At 34.9% G+C, this 12,190-nt stretch overlaps 1 protein-coding gene across 1 annotated transcript; it reads right to left on the bottom strand.

The window, feature by feature from the left end:
- Nucleotides 1-10,941: 10,941 nt before the first annotated feature.
- On the bottom strand, nt 10,942-11,886 carry LOC139896651 (HMG-Y-related protein A-like). The gene is made up of 2 exons (XM_071879297.1): nt 11,771-11,886; nt 10,942-11,685 (listed from the first exon to the last, which is right to left on the bottom strand). Exons 1-2 carry the CDS (start codon nt 11,819-11,821, stop codon nt 11,212-11,214), a joined length of 525 nt encoding a protein of 174 aa, XP_071735398.1. The 5' UTR covers nt 11,822-11,886; the 3' UTR covers nt 10,942-11,211.
- Between the last annotated feature and the right edge of the window lie 304 nt (nt 11,887-12,190).

Genomic DNA, 12,190 nt, shown 5'->3' with positions numbered 1-12,190 from the left:
GTTCTAATAGACGCATCTAGCGGATGGTCTCATATTTGTATGTTATCAAGCCGTAATATGGCATTTGCAAAGTTTCTTGCACAAATTATTAAATAGAGAACACATTATTCTGATTACACCATTAAAAGGATGAGACTTGATAATGCTGGTGAGTTAACATCTCAAGCATTTAATGATCATTATATATCTACAGGGATTGTTGTTGAACATCCAGTTGCTCATGTGCATACACAAAATTGGTTTAGCTGAATCAATAGATAAACGCTTACAGCTAATAACTAGACAATTGATAATGAGTACAAATCTCTCAATATTTATATGTGGACATGTAAATTTACATGCTGCGACATTAATTCGCATTATACCATGTGGAAGTCGTAAATGTTTTCACTTAATACTTGATTTTGGCCAAGAGCCAAATATTTTCTACCTTAAAACATTGGTTGTGCAGTGTATGTTCCAATTGTATCACCACAACACAATAAAATGGTTCTTCAAAGAAAGATGATAATATATTTTGGATATAAAACATCTTCAATCATAAGATATATTGAACCCATGATGGGTGATGTTTTTACAGTACGTTTTGCTGATTGTCATTTTAATAAAACATTGTTCCCTAGATTAGGGGGAGAAATAAAAATAAAAAATAAAATGATGCTTCATGATGTGAACATCAATTAAGGTATATTGAACTCGCACAAAAGAATGTGAAACGAAAGTTCAAAAATAATGCATATGCAAGAACTTGCAAATTAATTACTTTATGCATTTACAGATATAAAAAAGTGACTAAATCATATATACCAGCGATAAATGCTCCAGCTCGAACTGAAATTCCAAAAGCTGGCAATAATGTCACTGTTGAGTCTTTGCCACGCATCAAACGTGGAAGATCAATTGGTTCCGAAGATAAAAATCCTCGAAAAAGAAAATCAGCTGATAATGAGGTAAGAAAAAGTGTTCAAGAAGAACCACAAATCAATATTCCTTCTGCAGAGGATATTGATAAATGTAAATACTAAAATTGCGATAAATTATGCAATATTATGGAACCGAAATGAAACTAAAATCTCTATGAGATATTTTCATATAATGTTACAATGACATCATGAATAAAGATGATGATCTGGAACTAAAATCTGTCATTGAATATACAAAATGGACATGATTGAGCTAAATGGAAAGGAGCAATAAGAGCTGAATTAGAATCGCTCGATAAAAGAAAAGTTTTCGGATCAATCGTTATCACTTTTAAAGATGTGAAACGTATGGGATACAAATGAATTTTTATCCGAAAAGAAATGTGCAAATGAAGTTACAAGGCAAAACTAGACTTGTAACTCAATATTTCCCACAAAGACCAGAAATGAATTAGGAGGAAAAATTATCCTCCTGTAATGGATACAATTACTTATTAAATACTTAATCAACCTGGTAGTTATTTAAATGCATCTCATGAATGTTGTTACTACTTATCTGTATGGATCACTTAATAGTGATATATATGAATATACCTAAAGGGTTAAGGTATCATAAGCATCTAATGTAAAACCCAAGGGAATATATTCCATTAAATCACAAAGATTTCTAAGTGGGTTTATATAAACGGGACGTATGTGGTATAACCGATTAAATGACTACTTGATAAAAAAAAAGGGTATAAATATAAACTTATTTTGCACGTATGTTTTATAAAAACAATGTTCGGATATGAGATCGTAGTTGTTTATGTCAATGTTCTTAACATCATATGAACAAATAAAGAGATCTATGAAATCATTCAACTTCTAAAGAATTATTTTGAAATGAAAGATCTTGAAAAAACCAAATATTACCTTGGATTGCAAATTGAGCATATGCCTAATGGTTTACTTGTACATCAAACAACTTATACCGAAAAGATTTTAAAACATTTTTTTTAAAGACAAACTCATTGTTGTTAGATCACTCAATATTGACACTGATCTATTTCATCCCTGCGAAAATCATGAAAATTTTAACAGATCGGAAGTTCTATATTTTAGTGCAATTGAGGTTCTTATGTATCTTATAGATTATACAAGATCTGACATTTCTTTTGCAGTTAATTTGTTGACAAGGTTCAGCTCAGCCCCTACCAAAAGACATTGGAATGGGATCAAACAAATAGTTTGATACCTTCGGGGAACTACTGATTTATAATTATTTTATTCTAACAACTCGAAACAAGATTTGTTTGGTTATACAGATGCAGATTATTTATCCGATCTACATAAAGCTAAATCTCAAACTGGATATGTATTCCTAAATGGAGGCACCGCAATATCATGACGTTCTCAAAACAAACACTTGTTGCAACATCATCAAATCATGCCGAAGTGATTGCATTACATGAAGCTAATCGGGAATGATTTTAGTTAAGATCAATGATACAAATCATTATTGATTCTTGTGGACTAGAACGCTATAAAAGCGTAACAACTATCTATGAAGATAATACAGCTTACATAATACAAATGAAAGAAGAGTATCAAAAATGACAGAACAAAACATAAATGCTGACGAGGCGCTAAAGCTATAAACGGTCTTAACGGTCATAAGTTTGATGGAAAAGAATGGTATATTGGTAAGGCTCAGAAAAAGACTGAAAGGGAATAGGAACTGAAACAACGGTTTGAACAAATCATGAAGGAGACTGTAGACAAATCACAAGGGCTAAACTTGTACATAAAAGATTTAGATGATACAGTTTCAGGTGAAAACCTCAGATTCTTCTCATATACTCAAGATCTCGTAAAAGACAACCAGATTAAAATGAGATACGTTCAATCAACAACTCTGCTGATCTTTATACCAAAGCACTGCCAACTGCTATTTTCAGAACACACGTTCATAATATTGGCATGAGACATGTTCAGAAGATGTAACAACTCAGGCGTTGCCTATTTGAGGGGGAGTCAACTCTATGCTGCACTCTTTTTCCCTTAGCTAAAGTTTTATCCCAATGGATTTTCTTTAGCAAGGTTTTTAACGAGGCAGTAATAGTTATTCTCTAATAAAATTGTCATCCAAGGAGGAGTGTTATAAAATATCTAGATTGTGTTATAAAATATCTAGATTGGATGTTAATTTTATTATTATTATATTTCTTGCATAGTAATATTTTATACTATAAATAGACATGTATGGTAACCATTTAAGGTGCACCATTTCTCTTGAAATATTAATATCAATATTTCTTCTCTCCTTCTTCTCTCTTTTTCTCTCTTTGTTCTTATAACCATTAAAGGTAGTTATAAGCCTACTGAATTATAACATAATTGTATTAGTTAAAATTATTATATTATATTCATAATCACTTTTAGACTGCGTTGTACTTTTATAACCCATACACCACTCATGTAGTATTGGATTTTGTTATTTGTTGTACTTTTAGACTGCGTTGTGATGAAACTAAATAATTTAATGTTAATTTGTTCATAATCTGAATGATTCAATATCTCTAAATAAATTTAGTTCTGAATAAAAATATATTATTTGATAATTTTTGGGATACATAGTCTCTGTAAAAATAAAAATAAAACGTACATATAAACAATTTATAGCTTTATCTCAACATAAAAATGTTGAAATTGCTTCTGCTTGTGTATAGTTAAAATTAAATTGTATGATATGATGATTAAATAAACACAACATATAATGATGGGCATAGCCCATCAAGCTTGGTCTTGAGCTTGCACTTAAGCTTGGCATATGAAAATGAGTCATCTCAAAATCCTAATTCCCCATCTATATATAGGGGTCACCCTTACACAAATACACCATCTTACCCTATCTCCATCTTATTCACCCATCTTCTCATACACAACACCTATCCTCTCTATGCTTTTTACCTACATCTTGTAGGGTTTTCCCTAGGCCTATCTCTCCCGACTAACTAGACGGCCATTAACCACCCTCTCGGAGATCTATGGTTATTCACGGTATTCGAATCGGAGTGTTCATAACCTTGATCTCACAAAATTCCCTTTCTCACACTAAAGCATATCCCCAAAATATGTTTGATCAAAATGGCGTCATCCGTGTGACTGAGATTACAACTCATGTTTTTCTACCACATATTGAGTTCGGTTCTACACTAATATGTGAGTTCTTATCTTTAAAAATTTTGGCAATTTTGATCATATCTAAAATAATTTTAACACATCTAGGACAACAATTTTTTTACCTGATCTCCTACTAGTTTGTAATTAAAAAACAAATCCGCATGTCCATACTTTGATGACCGGTGAACTTTTATGCTATCATATTTATGCAGGTTATTTTCTCTAAAAATTGACATCTATAACAGTGACTCCATTTTCACCGAAATTGTAATTTTTGTTTAATAAAATTGTGAATCATAATTGTGACTACGATTCAATCAAAAAAATGCATTTATCGTCACCAAACTACACCTTAAATTTTTATACACACCGCGCTGCATATGCTACAAGTATCACAGTATACAAGTTGTGAAATATCATCATGCTTACACTCTGCATAATACATGGCGCAATGACTATGTGTAACAACGCCGCACAACAGCTCCACGCAATGACTCTGCGCAACGGTTTTGTGCCACCAATGCTTATCACCGTCTGTAAGTCATCTCATTTTCTCAAGCGCATGATATTAGTGCTCGAGTTCGTAGTAAAGCAGAGGCGGAGACAAGGGGGCTGAGGGGTGCTCAGCTTCCTCCAAGGGCCAAATAAAGCTCAAATCTCAATTGTATTTTATGTCCAAATAATTGTAAGTCTTTCTCAATTACCAAATTTCAATTGCATTATTATGTCCAAATAATTGTAACTAATGTATTTATTTTGATCTTACGTTTATAGTATTTAAAAATTGTTAAGATTGTTTAATATTTACTCCAATAACATTTTATTATGCCTTTTTTTTTCTTCCTTTAACGGCAGAATTTTATAAAACAAAAATGGCTCTCTAGCAAGATGTTAGAAGAGTATTACAAGGGGCTTAAAAGCTATAAATTCTAGTTAAAAATACATTGTTTTATAAATTTAAGCCACGCAAACGAGAAAAAACTAATTTGATCGAAGATATCTCGCTTCTTTAAGGAATTGTCATTAAACAACGAACAATTCCTAATCCGCCAAATCGTCTAAAGAGTCCCCGCTACAATAGACACCACCTGATTCTTTGTTTAAACCAAATTAAAGTTGCCTTAAATCCAACTTAATATCTCTGCCCAGTTTGAAAAAACTAATGAAGTCCATGTTTAACCATCCAAAATTTTGTTCCACACATCTATTGCCATTGAACAAGTGAAGAATACTTGGGACAAATTTTCAATCCCTTGATTACATGAGACACAATGCATTGAAACTATATAAAAACTCTTCGGCGAACAGCTGAACCAATGATAAAGCTGATCTAAGATGAACCACCAAAGGAATACATTAACTTTTCTCGGTAAAAATTTCCTCCATGCACTGCCTGGAACTAACGATGGAAGTAAAACTGGATCCACGTAAACACAAGCTGAATGGACAGAAAACACTCCATCACCCCAAACAGTCCATCTCCAATGATCATCTAGCGAATTAAGAGTAACATGATCTAGATCTTGACGCAAGTTTTGCAACATTGAATCGTTCTTAGATCCCAATTCATTATGAGACCACTCACATTCTCACGACCCATTTTGACACCTAGATGCAACAATTACATCTTTTATAGTTTCCAAGTGATAAAGCCAGTTCGACTGGGAAGAAAGTGTGGCGTTTCCAATCCATAGATCTTGCCAAAGTCGAATTGAAGATCCACTACCTAACTTCATACAAATGCATCACTTAGTGATGATGCCTGCATAACAATACATCATTACCCTCTAAATTTATACAAGAATCAAACACTACAGATAAGCACACACAACTAACGAGCAATTAGAACCCAGTTATTATAACACTTCAATGTAAGTATTCTTTTCATGTTCGTCCCAAGAGAGCGGTGTAAGTAGAATAATTGAAACTATTTCCTAGGGTTTGTTTGATTGGGGGGTTTTGATTGATTTTAATTAACAACTAAACGTGCACAAGTAAATAAACTTAAACTTAACAATTTAAACTAGTAGCAAGTAACAAGTAACAAAATATTGAGAACTTGAATCAATCAACTAAGTAGTGTTCACTTACCTAATTCTCTCTATGCTTAGATTGCCCCGTTTTACCCAAATTACTATCGCACTAGTTGTTGAACTATTAAATGTTTAGCATTACTACCAAACCTTAATCAAATAACACTTTGCGAACTCACATAAGTATTGCATTCCAAGATCAAGCTAAGCATGAATGGTTATTGAGATTATGCTTGGGTTGAAATCACTTAAAACCCTTCAACTATCGAAATCACTTAAGATAATCAAACACCACTATGTTGACTAAAGGCCAATTGAAAACCAACTTAGATCAAGAACACAGTCACTTGAAATCACTAATCTAGTTGTCTAGATCACTCAAGGTGTTGAAGCACAAATTAATTCACTTCTCAAATCACTAAGAAAGCTACTCAATCTATGTAATCAAAGTAAAGCCTAAAACAAATGCATAGCAATGGATCTATAGCTAACACAATAACACTTGATCATGTATTTCATTCAAACAACATCATTCAATTGATTTAGGGGTAAATCATTGCATTAGAGATTCATAAATAAGCAAACACAAGAGATTTAATCAATCATGGCTAAGATTACACTAACAATAAGCATAGAAACACAAATAATCATCATCTTAGAGTTATTACAAGCAATAGATTCAAAGTAGAAAAAGAAAAGTTGAGATTACAACCCAAATACAAAGAAATGAAGATCTAAAGCTAAAACTATGATGAATCTTGAGCTAGCTTCCTTCAATCCACCTTCAAACACCAATGGATGATGAAATTAGAGTTTTGTATGTGAAAATCGGACATAGAATTGCAGCTCTCTTGAAAATGGCCTCATCTCTCTCCTTTTATAGTGCTGAAAATTTTGGGCTGAACCGGCGACAGGAGCGCCGTTTTTTTAGAAGCAGCGGCGCTTTTGGCATCCTTCAGGAGCGGCGCTTTTGTTCAGGAGCGCCGCTTTTAGCTTCATTCAAGGGCGACGCTTTGTGGTTAAGAGCGACGCTTTTTCTGATCAGGAGCGGCGCTTTGACAATGAGGAACGGCGCTTCTGGCCACTGGTGGAAAATGGTGCAAAAACGTGTACAATAACGTCACTTTTAAATGAGGTGTGGCGCTTTTGTCCATCAGGAGCGGCGCTCTTGTCTTAGGAGCGGCTCTTTTAGAGCTGATTCCTACAGTTTTCATTTTCTTTGGCACTTTTGATCAAGACTTGGTCAATTTTACACCAAATCAGGCTTTTAGCCCCCAAATTGCCATTTAGCTCATAAGCATACCAAATAGGCTCCATAATCATCAAAAATAGAGCAAAGTGGGGAAGATATCGCGAGATAAAACATGTATAATTAGAGCGATATCACTTGGAATGACACCATGATCCTCCAAAAATTTGCAAGTACCGGGAACAATTCTGTCGTCACGCACATCTTATCGCGCACTTTGCAAGACGTTCGCAAATACCTCTTTGCCACTCATTGTTGTAGTTCGACACGAATTGTTTTGCATGTCATATCGAACTGGGGGAGTGATGATACATAACGACATGCATTACCACATACCTCACGCATGCACATCATACGTGATTATTTCTAAGCACTAATAGAGCCAAGATGCGTCGACTAAACTTGATAGACGACCCTACCTTTCGTGGTTGGCACCGGCAGATCGACTGGTCATATTTTGAAGGAAAAGAAATGAACTGCGGGAATCAAGTTTGTTAGAGGTCGTATTATTATAGATGAAATGATATAAACGGGAAATACGACACGAAGAATAATGGAAGAAAATAAAGATTTTGAAATAAGACAATGAAGTGTTTGTACAACAAGTTGAAGAAAGAATACGAAACAATCAGACGCGTTATCCAATGTACGCGTGTCGATAAACCAACGAGTCGCTGAACTTCACTACACACAGATCTGCGTCCATATAGTTAAGCGCTCGTGTCACTCACTATTGTGGCTCACAAATCCTCATGAATACATGCATTGTTCCTTGAATATCAACCCTACAAATCACCTTGGGCCATTGATCCTGTTTAATCCGAACGATGGTGGGTCAATATCCAGCCACCCCACCGAGATCTTCATCTCGGTCAGGGTTATTCACGATGGCCGGACCGAAGTGCTAAATCTAAAGACCCTTAATCCCCGTCACATAACAGCACTCCATGACTTGCGGCGGTGGCATACTTGTAAGTTCGACATGGCATGCCTTCAACATGTCATACCGAACTTGGGAGAAATGATCACGTGCATGGCCCATCAGACTTGATCTTTAGCTCGCACTAGGGCTTGGCATATGAAGGGTCCTTGAGTCTTCCTAAAACACTAATTCCCCCTCTATAAATGGAGGGGTCACCCTCACACACACATACACCATCTTAACATATCTCCATCTTATTCACCCATCATTTCCTACACACCACCTCTCCTCGCTAGGTATTTATTTTAAAAAGCAATAATTTTATAAATATAAATAAAACTAGCAAGAAGTAGGTGATTAAAACAATCTTACACAATAATCCAACAAACACGACTTAACGGTCAACACCTCAAATCCTAAAAGACCTTCGGTTGAAAATATTAAAAACATACCGATCCACACCATATATAAGACTACCATTGTACAGTCTAAGAATCGACCCGTCAACCAAATCCACACCACACAAGATCACTTTAGGGAAACACCCGGTAAAAAGCATGTGATTGCGAAGAAGAGCCAACCGCGACTAAGAAAACGAAACTACAACAAACTCCGTCGAAACCTTAAACCAAATAATTTCAATCACGCAATCTAACCAAGTGGTGGTATTGTGAAACGTAGAAATGTCAATTGTGAAAAAACTACTACTGTAAAATTGCAACCAATATCCATGACTAGACCTACGAACCATTGAATAACAAGAAAGCACGATCAATAAAGTAACATGCCAAACAATCATCGAAATAAAACGATAGCACCAATCTAATTTCACAAATATAAACCTTTAATTAAAATGATCATACACCTTGATTACAACCATACAAATCTCCCGCCTTGAACCCGACCACCTTTGACATCACAGCCTACAATCACTTTTAAATGCATCAAACAAACCAAAAACACCAACACGATCCATCAATAACCACCACCTTACACCACAATCTGAAACCACAATAACTACTACTTGAATCCATATTGTATTTAAGATTAAAGGGTTGCATTTGTTAACAAGTAAGCAACAACAATAAGCAAAAATCAAACACTCTTATTAATATTGCTTATTAATATTGCTAATGAAGGAAAGTTTAAAAGCATAGTCGAAGATGTAGTAATATTATTTATAAACAGAGGCAAATTACCTTTGAAAATCCTCGAGCAAAATCATCATCAGCATAATACAAGAATACCATCAGCCACGAACTCGATTTAAGATCGATACCGAAATCTATGCCAATAAACATCACCTAACACTTCCACACGAAACCACCAAGAAATCACTCGAAACCACAACTAGAACAATTTCTAAGTGTCTGAAAATCACCACCCGAAACGACCTAACACTCTCACACACCTCGATTTATAATATAAAGCGGTCACCGAGAATTAACCACAGTGAGTGGCCACGTGAAAACCATCGGATGACCACCAAAGCTGATTTCACTCGAAGAAACACCCATCCACAACCTTAAACCACCTAAAGAAACTATTAAAACAATCGATTTAAAAGAAACTTACCTAGAAAAAAGAACTAAATGAAGAAAGAAATAAATAACAAGAGAAACGATGTGGGAGTCCCTCCGGACCGGCGGCCGGAGAAGAAGGTAAGAATGTTGTGGTGGCGGCTGGTGTAAGTTAGGGTTAGGGTTGACATAGGAAGAGAGTTTTTTCGTATGAGCATACAACGTAGGGTTTTTACCTACATCTTGTAGCGTTTTCCCTCGGCCTATAGACAACCTTCAACCACCTTCGTGGAGATCTACATCTCGACTTAGCTTATTCACGTTATCCGAACATGAGTGTTAATTTCGTTGATCTCACAAATTCCCCTTTCTCGCACTCAAGCATATCCCAAAAGATGCTTGATCAACCTACCTAGTGGAATGTTTCAAGATGGCATTTCTTTAATTTCCGGATCATTTTATGCTTTTTGGGGCACCAAACAGAAATATTCCACCATTTTTTATACAAAGAAACTAGTAAAGCATCTCTTTTGTCCATGTCTTTGATAACATTTCAATAATTGCTTTTTAACTTTTTGTGTACGCATTATCGCTTATACATTATGCAGTAGATGGCATACCTAATGTCTTTGATATTTTGGTTTTTGTAGACTTGTACATCATGCAACTCCATACCAAAATGACTGTATCTTGATTTTTAAAAAACAAATATTCTTCTTTTTAAAAGTTAATTCACTGTTCTTTATTTTAAGTATAAATTCTTACTTAATGAAATTTAAATTAATAATACAAATATTTCTCTTTTTTCTAGTGAAATGTCATATTTATTTTAAACTTTAATTATATTAAAAAATATAAAATAAATAAATAAATAAATAAATAGGAGTAACGGTAAACAAGTTAATTAATCGAATATTTCAACAGTTGACATGTTACTTCCATAGGAAAGTAAAATAAAAATTTGAACAAAGAGAGTACTTTTTTAACATTGGACAGGTATTAGCCAATTGAACACAGATCACTAAGAAAGCTTCTTTATTGCGTAAATCTAGGGTTTATTTTCTTAATTGTTTTGAGTATTTTTTAAAATCAGCACTCTAAAATTAATACCGAGTATCTTACAAGCTCACACACAAATGCATTTTTTGCCATTAAATTTAAAAAGTAAATTACAAGAAAACCCTAATAATAAACACGTAACACATAAACTAATAACACTAGATAGACACCTTTTTTGTTAGGTAATTCTAATTCCCAGAGATACAATTCCCAAATCCAGAGTCAACAATTATTAAACAAAGCTTTTGCACCATAAATTAAGATTTAAGAGAGTTGTACATCACTCTAAACTTAACACTTCCACCTCTGGAAAATAACCCTACTTCGATAAAGTCAAAAGTCAGTTAGCTTCAACACCAGTAAGCTCAGGCTGCACCTTACGTGGTCGTCCTCTCGGTCGGCCAGTTTTCGACGGCGGTGTTGGCACTGTCGCAACCTTCACCTTCTTCGCAGACGGTGGAGCATTAGGATCCTTCTTAGGCCTTCCTCTCCCCCTCTTAACTTCAGAACCAGGTTGACCTTCAGTTTCGGCTTGGGCCTGGGCCTGGGCCGGAACCCGAGTTTCTGCAGCCGGATCCTTTGCCTTAGGTGGACGGCCACGTCCGCGTTTCGCGGTGGTGCTTATATCAGCTCTTGTGTAGCTGTTATTCAACAGCATAAGCTCACCGTTTTCAACCAGCTTGTTTAGGTTTTCGGTTAAAATAGTGGTGTGTTCATCTGGTAAATAACCACATGTTGACTCGATGTAATTTGAAATTGATGATTCTGTTACACCTTCTTTCTCTTTCAGAGCATCAATTGCTGCAAATATCATCTGCAAAAAAAAGTGTTTAGTTATTTTCAAACCCTAAATTTAAAAATTGAGCAAATTGAGATAAACTTAAATGATATTGAAGTACCTCTGTGTACGGGGGGAGTGATGGAGGACGGTTAAGCTCTTCGCCGGCCATTGAATGAGAGTGAAGAGAGAGAATTGAATAAGAAACAGTAACAAAGTGCGTGAAGGAGTGAGACCTTTTGGGGGAGATTTATTTGAAGTATTTTTAGGTTCGTGAAATGAATCAACGGTTGTCGTTTATGGTGGTAATTTGATCGACGATTTTTAGTTTGTTTTTGTTGGTAATCACGCGGATAGGTGACGTGGCTACTAACTTTTATTTGAAGTGTTTTTGTTGTAAGACTGAATTTTAGAGTAATTCGGATATATTATTTCCATTTTGTTTTTTCCCCTATTTCTTCTTAAAAGAAAATATTCTCTCTTTCCCACCTTAAATGTAATCGTTCAATTTTAAATGTTCATTTCATATTTCACGTTGAAT

Source organism: Rutidosis leptorrhynchoides, chromosome 3, assembly GCF_046630445.1.
Source record: "Rutidosis leptorrhynchoides isolate AG116_Rl617_1_P2 chromosome 3, CSIRO_AGI_Rlap_v1, whole genome shotgun sequence".
NCBI classification, from domain to species: domain Eukaryota; kingdom Viridiplantae; phylum Streptophyta; class Magnoliopsida; order Asterales; family Asteraceae; genus Rutidosis; species Rutidosis leptorrhynchoides.
Note: the sequence above shows the minus strand (reverse complement) of the source record. Positions and strands in the feature narration are given on the sequence as shown.